General features: G+C 43.5%; 1 protein-coding gene across 2 annotated transcripts in view; it reads right to left on the bottom strand.

The window, feature by feature from the left end:
• KCNT2 (potassium sodium-activated channel subfamily T member 2) overlaps positions 1–19,673 on the bottom strand; it is a 353,293-nt gene that overhangs the window by 83,120 nt on the left and 250,500 nt on the right. The window contains exons 22-23 of one of the 2 annotated variants that reach the window (XM_075002442.1): positions 16,318–16,389; positions 8,053–8,187 (exon numbers count right to left, since the gene is read on the bottom strand). In XM_075002442.1, coding sequence (XP_074858543.1) covers positions 8,053–8,187; positions 16,318–16,389 — 207 coding nt within the window. The remainder of the gene's footprint in view (positions 1–8,052; positions 8,188–16,317; positions 16,390–19,673) is intronic. The other variant, XM_075002444.1, reaches the window with a different exon arrangement.

The raw sequence follows: 19,673 nt of genomic DNA, 5'->3' as shown, positions 1-19,673 counted from the left end.
TCATTATAAAATTCATTGTAGAATTCAACCCTCTAATCGAAATGATGTGCATTTTAACAAGCAGCAAATTATTTCTATATAACAATACCTCATTATTATCTGATGCATCCTTTCCATCTAATGTTGGTGCACAGGGTGGAAAGAAATCTCTGTTTCATTTGTCTAGTAAAAAACATGAGGTTAAAGTTTTTGAAAATTTTCAGGATACCTAGCTGTGATAAATATATTATTTTAAGATCTATTTTCATATTTTCCAACTTGGTCAAAAACACAGGAAATCTCACTCCTCTTTTGTTTTTTCTGTGATGATATATAGTTGTTATAGTTATGCTTGAGATATGAACTAATGCTGCCATCTAGTGAAAAGATGGTGCAAGATGTTAACAGAACTAGAATAATAGTATAGCCAACACCACTTCTACTACTTAAATCCTTGTACTCCGAGTGGAGCATGGGTCATCTACAAGTCCTCTGCATTTCACTCTGTCTTGGGACAAAGTTTCTAGCTGAATCCAGGAGTAGTTCAGTTGCGGTCCTTCGATTTCAGTAGATCTTCTCCATGTTGTCAGAGGTCTTCTCTTTTGTATTTTCTTTGCAGGTACCATTTGAGACCTTGACGGACTATGCTGGATGATGGTTTTCTGACAGTGTGGTCTAGCCATTCCCACTTACTTTTACTGATTTGAACGTCTAGTGGTTCTTGTCTAGTGGTTCTTGTCCTGCTCTGTTCCAAAGATCCTCATTTGTGGCAAATTCTTGCCATTTGATGCGAAGGATGTAGTTCAGAAATCTGTTTAGGAAAGTCTGCAGCTTGTGATTTGAAGACTTTTTAATGCATCAGGTCCTGCATCCATACAAGAGCACATGCTTCACATTTGTGTTGAAGATCCACAGTTTCGTCTTCACAGATATTATTTGTGAACTCCATATGGAATGGAGAGTCTTGAATGCAGGTGTTGCTTTCCCTGTCTTGGCAATAATATCATTATCTGTTCCTCTGTCTGTGCCAATAATACTCCCTAAGTAGTTGAACTGCTCCATATTTTTCAGGTCATCCCCTCCCAGTGTGATGGTTGGACTGGTTGATCCTCATTATCTTAGTCTTTCCCTTGTTAATGCTCAGTCCAGTCATTGAGGCAGTTTTGTCTAGTGTTATGACGTTTCTTCCATGCTTTCTTGTTGGTGTGAAAAAGTGACATCATCAGCAAAATCAATGTCCTCTAGCTGTTGGAAAAGTGTCCATTGAATGCCTTGTCGATGGCCATCTTTTATCCTGTTCATAATCCAATCCACTGTGATCAGGGATAGGAAAGGTGACAATAAGCACCCTTGTTGCACTCCTGAGAGTATAATGAAAGATTCTGTGAAGACACCACAGTGAACTATTTGGCAGTCGAGGGTTCATATGGTGAATGGATCAGGGTAATATTTTTGGATGGGATGCCCTGGTGTTGCAGCAGTTTTCATGAAGTGTCTATATCTACGCTGTTGAAGGCTTTTTCAAAGTCTATGAAGGTTATGTACGGGGGGCAGTTCCACTCAAGTGTCTGTTCTATGATCACTTTGAGAGTTGCTATTTGGTCACTACAAGATCTCTCACTTCAGAAGCTGGCCTGTTTGTCCCTGAGCTGTCTATCAGTTTTTGTGTTTATTCTCTCCAAGAGAATCCTACTGAACACTTTTTCTTGAATAGAGAATAACATGATGCCCTCCAGTTCTTGCATCCCTTCGGTTTGCTTTTCTTTGGAAGCTTGATAAGGTAGCCATGTCTGAACATTTGTGTGTGTAATCTTCTCATTTTTAAAGCAATTTGTAACAAATGAAATTCTAGCAGGTGGCATCACACTGCTACTCACATGGATCATCAGTGCATCCACAGCCCTCACCTCAGGCAGTTGAGCTAACAGACTAACTTCTGGCAGTAGGTGGTTGTCATCCTTTATATAGGGATTGAACACTTTGCTAGTGGGTTTCACAGATGCTTTCTGAAATCAGGGGAATGATAAGAATTTGGATTCTTGAATTCTATTCCATGGCTCAAAGAAGAATGTCTTTTACTGGCCACAGACTTCTGCCTAGTCCCCTCCATCTGACTCCCACTCCCAGGTTTTATCTCTTTCTCCTCTTTCTCCTCTGCCAGCTACCAGACTTAGATTCTCCTTACCATGGTCACTTGTCCCAGTCTTCCTGTCCTGAAGTGACAAAGAAAGCATTAGTTGGATTCTTGAAGAAGTGACCCTGACCTAAGTCGGGTCAGTAAGATTGCTGAAGGCATGCGACAAGAAATTTTCCTTTGAATTTAGCAGTTTGTTAGGCACCATTTACATTTTATCTTTAATATTCCTGATGCCATTTCTGACTCATATGCCTATATACTTATACTCATTCTCACTTAGCATCTATCCTTTGCAGTTATTAAACTTGTTTTGTGAAATCCAGAAACATCTAAAATATCTTGGAAACCCCATTAGATGCGTAGAAATTCCCATGTATGTTATTTAAAGAAATAATGGATTTAACATAACTTGTATGGCTCAGGAGAAGACTAGGAAATATATTTCTGGGGACAATCTAAGTGTGGGGATGTGCTGAGGTCTTCCTGAAGTATAACCAAAGCTACTGACAGGTGTGGCTGGAAGGCTGCCATGACACACATACAGTGGGTATAACTTCCAAGGCAGAAGGATGTTCATGACCAGTACAGCTGGGAGCTGTATCTTCAAGGCTTTATAAAGCACCCAAGTCTGTAAGAGAGGAGTAACACAGCTGCTTATTAGTCTGGATTGTACTATAGTGTGTTGGATGCCTAGGTCCAGACTTGGCATGGCCCAAAACAGCTCCGAGTTTGACCTGCAGGGTACGTCCCGCTCCACCTAGAACAGGCTCTGTAAAAACTGAGTCTTTGTGAATATAGCTACTAAAATGTAAGAAGTCTTTGGTGAATATGTGCAACCTTCATTTCAGAAGGTCTTATTTAGATTTTAGATGCTTTTTATTTGGTGGAAAAAGGTCAACATTTCCCACAAAGGTTACTCCCACCCATATTGGAAGTCCTTGCTCCAAAAACAGAGTGCTACACTTTTCAAAGAAAGATTTTGATTCAGTTTTAAATGGACAAAATAATTTGTTTTTCCCTAGCCTCATTCTTATAAATGTCCCCCAGTGTTTTGGCTGAAATGTCAAAATGAAAAAAAAAAAGAGATTTCACAAAAGCAAGACTATTACAAATAAAACCCCCTACTTATTTCACAATCAGTTTAATAATCTTTCTCATTTTAAATCTTTTGTTTCATTATGAGATGAAATCTGCAGATGAAATTTCATCACACCTTGGACTTGTCAAAATGAAGGGCCCAGTCTGTACTGTAAAAACAACAATAAGTCCTGTGGCATTTTAAAGACTATAACAGATATTTTGGAGTATTCTGTTAGTCTATAAGTTGCCACAGGATTTATTGTTGTTTTTGAAGATACAGTCTCACACGGCTACCTCTCTGATACTAGTCTCTACTGTGTCTGCTCCCTTGGAGTTCATTTGAAGGGTTACTTCTCATCAGGGCAAGGGACTGTCATTGTAAGATCTAATGTGATAGCCTGGCAAAAATGTGTTTGGAATGATTTTTTCCCTCACTTTTAGGGGTCATGCTTTGACAAGGCACTTAAGTGTCTTTGAACATGTGAGTAGAGCTATTGTAACTAATAGGCTTTCTGTATCCTTAATGCTAAGTGTCCACTGAGTTGCCTTACTGAAACAGGGTCTAGAAGAGGCATCACTGTATTTTAACCAGGATGTTAGTTAAGATTGGGTATACAAGCAACTATTAGCTGAAATCTATTTCTCTTCATCAGAGTACCATGCCCCAGTCTCATTCTATTTTTTCTGATTTTGAACAAGCCTTATTAAAGAGATGTTTTTTCTCTTCTTTGTGAGCAGTACGAGTGTCTCTTCTGGCTAAAGGAAGCTAGGTTTTGTTCTGTTTTCTTTTGCATCCTTTGAAGACTTTGCTCTCCTGCTAAAGTCTGTGCTTAGAGAGCGGGTTTAGTGCTTTACTGGTCTATCAAATAGGCTAGGAGGCATTTGTTCTTCTACATGGGAAAATAATTAGTGGGACCTAAAGTATCAATAATACAAGTACTGGTGAGTGTTCTTTTCACAGTTAACCTTGATGCTACAGATGACAACATGACTAAAGGAAACAGACTTCTGTAGTGGGAACAAGCCTAACTACTTCTGTTAATTTGCTGTCATAGACTTTCTATTACGAACAGATCAGATAGGAAAAAATGTGAAAATTATCAAGCTAGGACCTACTAATGAACAATTGAAAATACTAACTGAAGACTTTACTTTCTGCTGATTATTAAGCTTAGAAAGAGGGAAAGAGCTCTTATGATCACTCACACACACACACACACACACACACACACACACACACACACACTTGTATCATCTAATTTCTTCCTGTAGTTTGCTTGCATATTATGTTGAAATAAGGAGTGAATGGTTTGTGTGATTCCAACTGTGAAAAAGAATAGGTTATTTTTAAATGAATATTTGGATTCAGATTTTCCCTCCTGTTCCCATGGAACATAATGACATGAATTACAGACCTTAATTACTAGTTAACTCTCAAAAGAGGCAGAATAATAGTTATGTTCAAAATCCGAGCAATTATTCAAGTTGCTGTAAATCATTCATTTGCTTACCTAATTCATAATCCATATCCTTTAGAATCATAGGCTATGTCTACACGTGCAGCCAACATCGAAATAGCTTATTTCGATGTTGCGACATCGAAATAGTCTATTTCGATGAATAACGTCTACACGTCCTCCAGGGCCGGCAACGTCGATGTTCAACTTCGACGTTGCTCAGCCCAACATCGAAATAGGCGCAGCGAGGGAACGTCTACACGTCAAAGTAGCACACATCGAAATAGGGATGCCAGGCACAGCTGCAGACAGGGTCATAGGGTGGACTCAACAGCAAGCCGCTCCCTTAAAGGGCCCCTCCCAGACACAGTTGCACTAAACAACACAAGATACACAGAGCCGACAACTGGTTGCAGACCCTGTGCCTGCAGCATAGATCCCCAGCTGCCGCAGAAGCAGCCAGAAGCCCTGGGCTAAGGGCTGCTGCCCACGGTGACCATAGAGCCCCGCAGGGGCTGGAGAGAGAGCATCTCTCAACCCTCCAGCTGATGGCCGCCATGGAGGACCCAGCAATTTCGACGTTGCGGGACGCGGATCGTCTACACGGTCCCTACTTCGACGTTGAACGTTGAAGTAGGGCGCTATTCCTATCTCCTCATGAGGTTAGCGACTTCGACGTCTCGCCGCCTAACGTCGAAGTTAACTTCGAAATAGCGCCCGACGCGTGTAGACGTGACGGGCGCTATTTCGAAGTTGGTGCCGCTACTTCGAAGTAGCGTGCACGTGTAGACGCAGCTATAGAGTCCTAGGGCGGGAAGAGACCTCAGGAGGTCATCAAGTCTGGCCCACTACCAAAGGCAAGACTAATCCTAACTAAATCATCCCAAATGGACTTTATCAATCTGGGACTGAAAAACCTCTAAGGAATGAGATTCCACCACCTCCCTAGGTAACCCAGGGCTTCACCACTCTCCTAGAGAATTAGGCTTTTTTTCCTAAAATCCAGCCTAAATCTCCCTCACTGAAACTTGAGATCAGTGGTCCTCATTCTGTCCTCTGTCACTACTGAGGACAGTCTCTCCGCATTCTTTTTACAACCTCCCTTCAGTAGTTAAAGGCTATTATCAAAAAACCACTCTTCACATCTGTAGACTAAATAAGTCCAAATCCTTCATAGGTCATATGTTCCAGACCCTTAATCATTTTTTTGCCCTCTGCTGGATCCTCTCCAGTGTATCCACATCCTATCTGTAGTGGGGGGCTCAGAATTAGACACAACACTCAAGATGTGGCCTCACCAATGCTGAACAAAGGGAAATAATCACTTCTCTAGATCTGCTGGAAATCCTCCTTCTAATGCACCCCAATATGCCATTTAGCTTTTCTGATAGAAGGACACACTGTTGAGTCATACCCAGCTTCTCACCCACTCTAATCCCCAGGTCCTTCTCTGCTGAATTGTTGTTTAGCCAGTCAGCCCCCAGCCTGTAACAGTGCTTGGGATTCTGGCCCAAGTGCAGGACACTGCACTTGAGCTTATTAAAGCTCATCAGATTCTTTTGGCTCAATCCTCCAATGAGTCTAGGTCACCTTGGACCCCATCCCAACCTTCCAGTGTAGGACCCCATCCCTACCCTCCTCTTAGTTTCATCCACAGACTTCCTGAGGGTGCAATCCATTCCCTCATCTAGGTCATTAATAACGATGTTGAACAAAACAAGCCCTATAACTGATACCTGGGCACTCTGCTTGAAACCAACTGCCAACCAGACATCAAGCTATTGATCACTACCTATTGAGCCTAACAATCAAGCCAGCTTCCTATCCACCTTACAGTCCATTTAACCAATTCATACTTCCTTAACATGTTTCCAAGAAATATGTGGGAGACCATATCAAAAGTTAAGACTTTGACTTCCATTGACTTCCCTATGCCCACAGAGCCAGTTACCTTGTCATAGAAGGCAATCAGGTTGGACAGGAATGACTTTTCCTTGGTGAATCCATTTTAACTATTCCTAATCTATTTCCTTTCTTACAAGTGCTACAAAATGGATTTCTTGAAGATCCCCTCCATGATTTTTCTAGGAACTGAGGTGAAGCTGTCCAGTCTGTAGTTCCCTGGATTGTCCTGTTTCTCTTTTTAAAAGATGGGGACTATATTTGCCTTTTTTCAATTGTACGGGACCTCTCCTGATCTCCATGAGTTTTCAAAGACAATGGCCAAAGGTTCTGCAATGACTTCTGCCAACTCTCGCAACACCCTCGCATGCATTAAATCCAGCCACATGGATTGCCTATGTCCAGCTTTTCTAAATAGTTATTAACCTCTACTTTCTCCACTGAGGGCTGCCCACTTCCCTCTAATTCTATCACACACCCACTTCCTGTACTGGGTTTAGGATTATGGTTTTACCATGAGTTGTTTATTGAGGAAATATTACAGTCACTGTACTCTTTTGCAAGTCTTCAGTGTGGATGACTGACCTTCTTTCCCTTCCCACAAACCCTCTCAATGACTCTAGAGCAGTGGCTCCCAACCTTTTCCAGATGCGGAACCATTCTGACAATTCAGGAAGACTTGGTGACCCAAGGCAATTCAAAAATGGGGGGTGGGAGGAGGAACCCTGACTGGGTACAGGGGGGACCCCCAATCCCCGCATCTGGAGGCTGGCTTGAGCACAGTGCCCAGTCTGGCAGCACCAACCATGGCAACCCCAGCCGGGGCCAGGGGGAGGGACCCAGACCCTCTGCAGCTGGAAGCTGGCTGGGGCAGAGTCCTGGACGGCAGAGCCAGCTGCAGGAACCCTGCTGGGGGCTGGGGTGACCCCATCTACTGCAGAGGCTGGAAGCCAGGGAGCTGATCAGCTCTGCCCTCCCTGCCAACCTTGGACTCAGGCCCCACCTCACCTGAGCTGGGCTCTGCTCCTCACGTATGCAGTCCTCTGCCCTGCAGCTAAAATGGTTCTCAATATAATTGATTGGCTTAACTGCCTGATGGCTGTTCATCCAATGAAGAAGTTGAACAGCACTTCAGTGTGAATGGCTTCTTAAGAGCCACCTGTGGAGCTGCCCTGCCCAGCCCAGCTGGTGACCCTTTTCAAACGTAATCATGACCCGTGTTTGAGTCCCAACCCATAGGTTGGAAAACCCTGCTCTAGAGAAATAGGAAATGGCCATACTGGAATATGAGGAGTTGTATTTGAGAGCTGGAGTTTCACCCTTCCATGTCCTAAGGACCCCAGCTATTTGCTTGATCATATAAAGTGGTGTTTAAGAAAAAAGGAAGCTAAGAGAAACAGTTAAAAAGCTACACTTCTGTCTTCCCCCTCCACAAAAATAATTCTAAAATAGTTCATGGTTAACATAGCTGCAAGGGTTGGTTACAAAATCACATACCTAAAGAGAGTTTGTACATTTACAATAGTTTTGGCATCGGCCATATAGTCTTCCTCTGCACTCATGGTGCTTTCCTTGTCCACAACCACCATGTTGGCAGCGAAGGTCACTCCACATCTTAACAAATCATCCAGGCTGTTGTGAAGAGAAACAAAATTGAAAACCCATATAAATACATGGCAGGGTAACTGAGTTAAAAAAACTCAACTGCAACATATTTGGGGGCTCATCGATCTCTCATTTCTATCATTTCATGGTAGTTTCTGAAGGCACTGTAACTGTCAGCTTCATGTACGTGTTTCAGTTGAAAAGAGACAATGTGAGTATGTAAAATGTTCTTTGAAATAAAATAGAATCCTGCTGTTAGAATGCCAAGCATTGTTTTTCTTTCTACCTTATCTAAAAGAAAGTTGGTAAAACCTGTTTGCATTTCCCTTCTCCTGCAGGTGCTTCCAAAACTCATTACTTTGTCATTACCTGATTTATATATGCCTAATGCCTCCTACATAAAAGGATCTTTTCACATATCAGAAGCTCTGCACAGACTAGAAAATTAGAATGCTCAACTGCCTCTATCACCCCGTAGTCGCTCACTGGCCTCCTTTTTTCCTATACTCCTTCCTACTGAAGGATAACTCTTGCTTTCCAGAAGCAGCACCAGCATTATACGTGCAAGATCAGGAATTAAGTAACGTTCAAATAACAGTTTTCCAAACAAGGTATGTAGCAGGAACTACCAAAGATTTCCTTTTCCAGCCCAAGGCATAAGACTAGTGTCTTTTGGAAAAAGGCAGATCAAGGCCCATATTGATAGAGTCACTAGAAAACATGTTTTCAATATTGAGTATATCTTAATATTTTCAGATCCAAAAGTGTTTACAATAAAATGTATTAATGGGAGTTGTGGTGCAAACTTGGCTTTGAATGAAAGAAACAAAATTTAGCGGCGGACTTTCTTTTTCTTAGCTAAATACACAACATAAATATATAATTGTAAATCCAGTTAATTTATAAGGTGCTCTTCTACCCCATTTATTAAATATGAAGCAGCCACATCAATCCTGAATCCAAAAGCACTTTTTTAGGATGATGGTATGATTATTGCCCTGCTATCCCAGCTATCCTCCTATCAAGAAGGCTCTCCCAAGACAGACTGGTGAACCTTCTCATGCACCTGGGTGCTCCGTGTATTTCATTCCTTTTTCTCTTGGCAAGAAGGCTGAGCCGACACTGTTACTAAAGGTGAGGGAAGATGATAGAAACTTTGGCCCAAGCACCACTGGTCCATTTACAAACTGGAAGGTTAGGAACCTAGAAACCCATGCACTGTTAACAGCCTCTCTACCGGGAAGGTTTTACTGGTTTTAGTGACCTATTTATACCAGCATAAACTGCACTACCACCACTGTGAAGACATGCTCAAATTGGAATAAGAGTGTCTATGTGGCAAGTTACACTGTTATGATTCTATCAAAACAAAAAGCAGTCAAGTAGCACTTTAAAGACTAGCAAAAGATAGTTTATTAGGTGAGTTTTCGTGGGACAGACCCACTTCTTCAGATCATATCCAGACCAGAACAGACTCAATATTTAAGACACAGAGAACCAAAAACAGTAAGCAAGGAGGACAAATCAGAAAAAAGATAATCAAGGTGAGCAAATCAGAGAGTGGAGGGGTGGGGGGGAAGATCAAGAATTAGATTAAGCCAAGTATGCAGACGAGCCCCTATAGTGACTCAGAAAGTTCCCATCACGATTTAAACCATGCGTGAAAGTGCCGAATTTGAATATACAAGTCAGCTCGTCCACTTCTCTCTCTAAAACGGTGTGATAATTTCTCTTCAGTAACACACATACCTTGAGGTCATTGACAGAATGCCCCATTCCATTAAAATGTTGACTAACTGGTTTGTGGAGCTGGAGCGTTTTGATGTCTGTTTTGTGCCCGTTGACCCTTTGTCTAAGGGAGTTAGAAGTCTGTCCAATATAGAAAGCATCTGGACATTGTTGGCACATGATGGCATATATGATGTTAGTAGAGGAGCACGAGAAAGTGCCCGTGATTCTGTGAGCAACCTGGTTAGGTCCAGTGATGGTATTTCCAGAGAAGATATGTGGACAAGGCTGGCAGCGGGCTTTGTTGCAGGGAAAGGTTCCAGGACTGGTGTTCTTGGGGTATAGGCTGTGACTGTTAGTAAGGCATGAGGATCCTTACTAACAGCCACAGCCTATACCCCAGGAACACCAGTCCTGGAACCTTTCCCTGCAACAAAGCCCGCTGCCAGCCTTGTCCACATATCTTCTCTGGAAATACCATCACTGGACCTAACCAGGTTGCTCACAGAATCACGGGCACTTTCTCGTGCTCCTCTACTAACATCATATATGCCATCATGTGCCAACAATGTCCAGATGCTTTCTATATTGGACAGACTTCTAACTCCCTTAGACAAAGGGTCAACGGGCACAAAACAGACATCAAAACGCTCCAGCTCCACAAACCAGTTAGTCAACATTTTAATGGAATGGGGCATTCTGTCAATGACCTCAAGGTATGTGTGTTACTGAAGAGAAATTATCACACCGTTTTAGAGAGAGAAGTGGACGAGCTGACTTGTATATTCAAATTCGGCACTTTAACACATGGTTTAAATCGTGATGGGAACTTTCTGAGTCACTGTAGGGGCTCGTCTGCATACTTGGCTCAATCTAATTCTTGATCTTCCCCCCCACCCCTCCACTCTCTGATTTGCTCACCTTGATTATCTTTTTCTGAGTTGTCTTCCTTGCTTACTGTTTTTGGTTCTCTGTGTCTTAAATATTGAGTCTGTTCTGCCCTGGCTATGATCTGAAGAAGTGGGTCTGTCCCACGAAAGCTCACCTAATAAACTATTTTTGCTAGTCTTTAAAGTGCTACTTGACTGCTTTTTATTTTGATAGTGTATAGACTAGCACGGCTTACTCTCTGCTATGATTCTATGTAGGTTGAACCTCTCCAAACCATAACTCTGTCATAGGGTGACATCCACAAGCCAGCAGGATTTTAGTTAATTGGATAACCACTTATCATGGGTGTGTCCAAATTTTGTGTGGTCCCATAAAGTTTATTTACAGCCATCAGTCCTGGCTTCCAGCATTCTGTGCTGTTATTTAGCTGTAATTTACCCCTAAATGTCTTCTAAGAGCCCAGTAAGCAGTGGAAGTATTGATAATGCTGCTAGACAATACTGACCTCCTGTCGTCTGGCAAATTCTCTCCTCCAGCACCAGTTAGGTCCTAAGGGTGCTAGACTAGAGAGGTTCAACCTGTACCAATATAACCATGTAAATTCAAATTAGAGCATTACTATGGAGGAAAAAAACCTGAAGACAAGGTCCAACAGATTTAGCAAAGGGGAAATCAGGTGGGTGGGAGCAGACTGGAGACACTAGACTTCCTGTTAAAATGGCTAGACTAGCCCAGAGATGCTCTGCTGGAAGGAAGGAAAGAGACAGAGGTCTCTCTTGAGACACTGGTCCAATAAGAGTAGGGGTGAAAGAAAGCAAGAAGCACAGAAAATCAAGATTTCAGAATAAGAGAAGCTAAAACTTGTAACCGCCTGCACACTAGTAAAAAAGCGGGAACTGCAGCAATGAGAGTGCCCTGCGAAGATGTAGGGACCAGGAGAGTTGACTTACTTCTGGGAGACGGCCAAATATTAACTCTTTGATGGTGAGGAGCACAAACTGATTTGAGAGGTGCTGTCCAGTATTCATTTAGCAGGCCATGGCAGGGAGGGCAGGTGCTGCTCAGAACCAAGCACCAGCTGACACTAGTGACTCCCACTACCCTGGGTCGGGCAGCAGGAAGTGGATCCCTTGCAAGCAGTGGCAGCTGGAGCTAGGCTCTGTGCAGCACCTTCCCTCCCCAGCAGAGGAGATGAGAGAGCCTGTTCACAGCTGAGCTCCAGCTTCCACTACCGATGAGAGCCACATCCTGATGCCCAGCCCAGGGGCAGAGGGAGTCAGTATTGGCAGCTGGAGGTTGGCTCTGAGAGGCACCTTCCCTCCCTGCTATGGCCTAGCAGCAGCAGCTGTTCCCGGCTCCTCCCCTCCCAGGCAAGTCCCAGGGTCAGTGGCAGGGAGGCAGGGAAAGGGTCCAGGGTGGGGGAGATGGAGGCGGTGAGAGGGCCAAAGGTGGGAGAAGGAGGTGGGGAGAGGGTGCAGAGTGGGGAGCGGGGGGAGGTTGAAACTATTTCTGCAGATGAGTCCTCTCTAACTTATAAACCAAGTGCTCTTTAACAGGCAACTTAAATGTCCCATTCAGACAATGATTTCCTGTGGAAACCTGTAGAGTATTCTGTGTGCAAGCATCTCATAAAATGTTTATCCCAGAATAAAGAAGAAAGGTTGGGTTAAGGTATGGGGTGAATACACTAGCTCAACATTTAGTTGGGTTTGACTTATGCAAAGTTAATATGATTTTTTTTTCATTGTGCTGTGGTGTACCAACCTTGCACTAACCAGAGGTGTGGGGGCCAGGCTTGCTGGGTGGAAAAGACCTCTCCCCTGTGGCACTGATGGGCATGTTCCAACTGCAGCCCAGGTATAAAGGCCAGGGAGGCCAATCAGGTGGGGCTGGTCACCAAGGGAGAAGGAGCTCCTGCTAGAACTTGGGAGCAGCACCTGCCAGAGGAGGAGCAGTGGCCACCCGGGGAGCAGAAGCAGGAGCAGCAATGAATGCAGCAGCAGCAGCTTGTGGAGGAGCAGCCACAGCTGAGACAGTGAGTCTTATATGGAACTGGGTAGGAAGTAGCCCAGGGCAGGGAGCTGGGAGTTTTTCTGAAAGCTCAATGCCTTGTGGTGGGAATACATGCTGAGCTGGTGGTTGGGGAGACACACCCACCACTGACGTGTCTCTGGGCTGGAGCCCAGTGGAAAGGGAAGGCCCAGGCTCCCTTCTCCCTCTCCCCCTGTGACCCAGGGAAGGGGGAGCACTGACTCTGAGATGACTGGCTAGGTTGCTAAGGCCTGATCATGCTGCTGAGCCTCTTAATACTGACTAGGCCGTTGAGGCCTGACTAGGCCACTGGAGCCTGACTGGGCCATTGATTAAGCCTGGTGAGACCTGATGGCTGCTATTGACGTGGCTGCTGTGGCCAGATGGGGATATGGACTAGGCAATACAGTATGTTAAAAAGTTGTACATGTATGCCATCATACTGACTGTACCACACCTTTAAGGAGGGAAATGCCTGGACTTGCTGAAGGAAGGTAGTGGTGCTTTCAGGTGGGGCAGGGAGAGGGAGGGAGGGAAGGTCAAAAACTGCTGCTAAAAGGTGAGTCGTGGTCAGCTTTCTGCTACTAACCCCACCCAAGGGAATATGAGGTTTCAGAGGTGCAAGTCCTGGCACTGGAAGTCATTTCTGCATGCAGCCGGCAAGGCAGCACCCACTCCTCACTCTCCTGTACAAGAGCAAATAGGAGGTTTGTTTAGCAGTTGCTGTGGACACTGCCAATTCCTCCTTTTTAGGGTGGCTGGTGAATTTTTCCAACACCATATTAGCAGCAGTAGAGTAAGACGTGGGTGGCCAGTTTGTTTTACCTTCCCTGCAGCAGGTGACAGGGAAGGCCTATTATCAGGCCTACCAATGAGGGGACAAAGGGTGCAATGGCCCCCAGGTCTGGCATTTCAAAGGGGCCCAGAGCTCCGGCTGCCACCAGGGCTCAAGTAGTAGAGGCAGTGTCTGGAGCTCCAGGCCACTGCTGAGCCACTCCATGCAGCTCTAAGGGAGGGCAGGGCTGATTACCATAGGTACCCTGCTATGCCCTGCCCCTTCTAGGGAGCACAGGGTGCCCGCAGTGGCTGTCAGCCTTGCTGCCTATTGTGGTGATGAGCCATATGTCACAACTTAATTTGTAAGTGTGGGATACTCCAGGTACTCCATAGGGAAGTTACCCAGTAACCAGACAAATGGCCTGGTATAGAACTTTAAAGGAGGTGCTACTTAAAGGATCAGAACTGTGGGGAGGGTTCCTATGATAGCGGGGTTTGACTTTCCAACAACCATTTTTACAGTCCACCTTATGATTTACAGTCCACCATATGATTCTATGATTAACGTTCCTATGAGGTGGGGTGGACAGTAAAATCCAACCCATGGCTTTGCTGGGAGACCTAGATGGAAAATGCAGAGGATCTGGTGGAAGCCCTTGGTAGTTATTCAAAAAAATATGGAGAAACCTGCACTATACACTTCATCTGCAGGGTAGTCCCAGACATCTAACAAAAACATAACAGCCTGATTAAATAAACATCAATGTCTCCTGTCTCTCTGTCAGTACAGCTGGACAGAATATATTGTGATATGTAACTAGACAAGGACCACTATGGCTGGTAAATACAACCAAGATATGCAAATAAACTTAGCCACAAAGGGACCAAAGCAAATAATTGACTACTGTACTAAAAGTAGTGGGGGACATTTTGGAACAGTCTGTCACATCATGAAAAATGAGGTTAGAATTACGTGCATTGTGAGTGTCAGCTATATTTTCATTGAGTTTTTCACTTCAATATGTAACTGATTTGATTCAAACTAAACATTTAAAATACGGGACATAATTTTATAAACTGACGTGAGCTGACAGATCATAGAACATAAATGTATGTCTGTTATTTTACACAACTATACATGCAGAGACATTTGCACTGTCACGTAAATGAAACACCTTTACATTGAGTATAAATTGTAGAATACCTTATATAAAACATTAGGTTAGCATCTGATAACTTTTTTATGCAACAAATTCTAAAACTGAGCTGAACAACTAAACAAAGAAGATAATGTACATTTCTTTTTGAAGCAGCCTCCCCCCAAATTAATAAAGTTTAACTTTCTTTGTGCTTCATAAAACAGTTTGAAAACTATATTGGTGTTCTAAAAATGATTGTGTGGACCAGGGGTGAGCAGAGTGGGGGAGGCAGGCCCCCTCAGGGCAGCATGACATTTCATAAGGGTGCAGGGGGGGCAGCATAATCAGCTGCTCTGTCTCATGTTTATCCACCTAATTAAAAATGTTGAACTGTGTTACTGTTTTTATGTATGTCTATTCACATTTATATACCAATTGGTAAAGTTGTTTTTTTTTGTTTTTTTTTTACTTTCTACGTGCTTATTTTTTACATGTGCTGAAAGGATTTGTTTGTTTGTTTGTTTGTTTATTTTTTCATATGAACATAATCAAATTAAGTTTGCTCACCCGTGGTGTAGACCATGCTGCGAAGGTGCAGCGTAGGCCAAAAACTGATCTTGTCTTCTGGTGTGAGCTGGGAGGCTATCTGCTGCGCAGACGTATACTAGAATTTCTAAGGTAACTTTTATCACTTTATTATAAATGCTGGTGGGTGCCATCTGTTTCTGTAAATATGCAAGTATATACATATCTCTATTTGCAATTGACATGCTGAACACCTTGAACTGATCTTGCAATTAACAGGTGACATTACTGTAGTCTGGCAAATCCCCACCTATTAACATCTGAAAGACTTGTAGATGTCCAGACTCCTCAGGATCAAGTTCTCTATCAGGGCAAATTCTTTTTGCCTTAGTGATGACTGTTCATAAACAGGAATATACTGGAAATCTTACTAAATAGTCTCTTCTAGTCTGAGTTCTAGCTTGACTCTTCAATCAATGATGCCACTAAAGCCGGATAATCTTTTCAAATACTTAATAGGAAATGGATGGGTAGCAGTAGTAGGTGATATTTTTAAAGCAGTCCCTGGAGTTTTAGACATACATCTTGAATTACAATTAATGTTGGTGTCTAAATCTTAACAAACTTCAATAATCTCTCACTAATCAGTGGGAGCAAAAATATGCAGGGTTAGACTAGAACTCCATGGGAGCTATTGGGTGCTCAACCTTTTTGACAATATGGCAATTTATTTATGTGACTTAATATGGATTTGGGAGCGCTAGGCTCATGCCAGTTTTTAAAAATAGTCTAGTTCAGTGCCCATCTCTTCTACAGATTCAGTGCCAAAAAAGCATGTACAAAGATTGCCAGATCTGCCAATGTACTGTAAGCAAAACCAGAGATTGAGATCCTTTGATAGAACATTGAAATTCCAGATTTTAGCACCTTTGACACAAGCCAGGCATGCAGTAGCAATTTTTCAAGTGTCATCACCACACATAAACATGCAGTAACAAAGCACAGCACATGACAAACCACTGAACACTACTACACTGTTTAAAGTTCTGAGGATTATTTTACCTACTTGTCAATGGAGCCCACCATGTAGTAAACCATTGGAAACCAACAGATTGCATCCAGAAAATGCATATCTGGCCTAAGTAGTAGATGGATTACAATGAAACACAACATCACAACAGCAGCATCTCTTTGGAAGAAACTAAATAAGTTATCTTAGTTTGTTTGGAAGAGAGAGGAGAGGAAAACTAGGAAATGTTAAATAAACATTTGAACAACACAGGAAACTACAGTTCTGGGCATGAACATTCAAAGCTGTTTGCTTTGATCATGATGAAGTATGATCAAGTTTATCAAGTTGAAATGTGCTTACATAGTACAAGTTGTTAGTCTTCTAAATCAAACATTATGGCACAATCACACAGCAGATATTTTATTTAAAGAAAGATTTTGATGACTAAAAAGGACTTACTAAATGATAGCATTTTACAGCATTTTTCTTTCTCTTCTACCCATTCTAAAATGAGCTGGCTACCTTTAACAATGCAATTGTTGCTTGACATAATTGGATGGGAATAGAGGTCAAATGATAGTTCCAATCTCAAAGAAATTTCATTATAAAAAGAAAATGAAAGGTAAAACAGCCTTGGTCTTTATTCTGTCTATATCATACCACAAGATAGATACCGAAAGTACAATGATAGCAGATGAAATTTTAATCAGCATGACATGAGGACATATCTAAAAAATTCACAATGCTACAAATTTCAGAGAGGTAGCTGTGTTAGTGTTCTTGAATACTACAAATTGCCATTGTTCACGAGCTGCAAAAAAGATTTAAGAGAAACTACAGGTTGAAACTCTTTTGTCCGGCAACATCCCTCTTCCTTACAGCCACGGATGTTGCTGGACCAGAGAGCACCTGGACCAGGGAGCTCGAGCTGGTGGTAGGAAGCCCTGCTGGCAGCCTGCTCTGGGGATCCAGGTTGGGGATCCCCATCACCAGGAGCCTGGTTGGGGTTGGAGAGCACCATTGTGGGAGTCCAGCTCCAGCTGGGAGCCCTACCAGGAGCCCCATGGTAGAGAGCCAGCAGGGAGCCAGGCTGTGGCATTTGCAGAGACCCCTGCCAGGGTGGCGGGAGCTCTGCAGCCCCACCATAGAAGGCTAGCTGTGGCAAGAAGATTGACCATCAGCAGTTTCAGGGACACCAGGGCTGGGGAAGACCTGCAGCCCCCTGGGGGAGCTTTGCAGGAGTGGGCCCCCTTCCAAGCAGCATTGGGGCCTGACTCCCCTCGTCTGGCAAATCCCCTTTTTGGGACCACCCAGGTCCTGAGGGTGCTGGAAGAGGGAGGTACAACCTGTAGTCAAGGGCAACATACTAATTTATATTGGGGGAAAGCCTGTGGCAAAACTCCTACTGACTTAAGTGGAGCCAAGAGTTCACCTCATTGCCTGAAAATATAAAAAGTTTCATGGAGAGATAGCAGTGCCCCTATGAAGCCTCTAAATTAAAGGCCCTGGTTCTCTTGCGAGACTTTAATCATCCGGACATTTGTTGGAAGACCAATACAGCAGCACACAGACAGTCCAGGAAGTTTTTGGAGAATGCTGGGGATAACTTCTTGGTAAAAGTGCTGAAGGAACTGACCAGGGGTCATGCACAACTTGACCTGCTGCTCACAAACATGGAAAAACTTATAGGAGAAATAGAAGTGGGTGGAAACCTGGGCTGCAGTGACCATGAGATAGTAGATTTCAGGATCCTGAAAAAAGGAAGAAGGGTGAGCAGTAATATACAGACCTTTCATTTCAAAAGAGCAGACTTCAACTCCCTGAGAGAACTGCTGAGCAGGATCCCTTGGGAAATGAAGATGAAGGGGTAAAGAGTTCAAGAGACCTGGCAGTATTTTAATGAAATCTTACCAAAGGCACAGGAACAAACCATCCCACTGCATAGTAAGAAATGCAAACATGGTAGGCAACCAGCTTGCTTTAACAGGGAAATCCTTAGTCAGCTTAAACTCAAAAAAGGATGCGTACAAGAAATGGAAACATGGACAGTTGACTAAGGAGGAGTATAAACATATGGCTGGAGAATGCCAGGGAGTAATCGGGAAAGCGAAAGAACAACTGGAACTGCAGCTGGCAAGGGATGTGAAGGGTAAGAACAAGGGTTTCTACAAGCATGTTACTAAAAAGCAGGTTATCAGAGAAGGTGTAGGGCCATTACTGGATGAGAGAGGTAACTAGTGACAGATGATGTAAGAAAAGCTGAAGTACTCAATGCTTTTTTTGCCTCTGTCTTCACGGACAAAGACAGCTCCCACATAACTGTTCTAGACAATGCAGCATGGGAAGGTGGAAGGCAGCCATCTGTGGGGAAGGAACGAGATATGAGCTATCCAGAAAAACTAGATGTACACAAATCCATGGGTCAGGATTTAATGCACCCAAGGATACTGAGGGAATTGGCAGATGTCATGGCTGAGCCTTTTGCCATTACTTTGAAGACTCTTGGAGATTGGGAGAGATCCTGAATGACTGGAAAAAGTCAAATGTAGTGCCCATTTTTAAAAAAGGAAAGAAGCACAATCCAGGAAACTATAGACCGGTCAGCCTTCCCTCAGTTCCTGGCAAAATCATGGAAGGTATCCTCAAGGAATCCATTTTGGAGCACTTTAAAGAGGGGAAGGTGACCTAGAGTCATCAACATGGATTCACCAAGGGCAAATCATGCCTTACCAATCTGATTAGCTTCTATGACAAGGTAACAGGCTCTGTGGACATGGGGAAGTCAGTGGATGTGATATACCTTGACTTCAGAAAGCTTTTGATACAGTCTCCCACAACATTCTTGCCCATAATTTAAGGAAGTATGGATTGGATCCACGGACTATAAGATGGATAGAAAACTGGCTTGACAGTCAGGCCCAATGGGAAGTGGTCAATGGCTCAATATCTGCATGGTGGTCAGTTTCAAGTGGAGTGCTGCAAGGCTCGGTTCTGGGGCCGGTGTTGTTCAATCTCTTTATTAATGACCTGGATGAGGGACTGGACTGCACCCTCAGCAAGTTTGCAGATGGCAGAAAGCTAGTGGGAGAGGTAGATACATTAGCGGGTAGAGATGGGATCCAGAGTGACCTGGATAAGTTGGATGATTGGGCCAAAAGAAATCTGATGCAGTTCAACAAGGAGAAGTGTAAAGTCCTGCACTTGGGATTGAAGAATCCCAAGCATTGTTATAGGTTGGGAACCGACTGGCTAAGCAGCAGTGCAGAGGAAAGGGACCTAGGGGTTATGGTGGATGAAAGGCTGGATATAAGTAAACAGTGTGCCCCTGTAGCCAAGAAGGCTAATGGCACGTCCAGGTGCATTAGGAGGAATGTTTTGTGCAGATCTGGAGAAGTAGTTGTTCCCCTCTA

The sequence above is a fragment of the Carettochelys insculpta genome, chromosome 9, assembly GCF_033958435.1.
Source record: "Carettochelys insculpta isolate YL-2023 chromosome 9, ASM3395843v1, whole genome shotgun sequence".
Lineage (NCBI taxonomy): Eukaryota > Metazoa > Chordata > Testudines > Carettochelyidae > Carettochelys > Carettochelys insculpta.
Note: the sequence above shows the minus strand (reverse complement) of the source record. Positions and strands in the feature narration are given on the sequence as shown.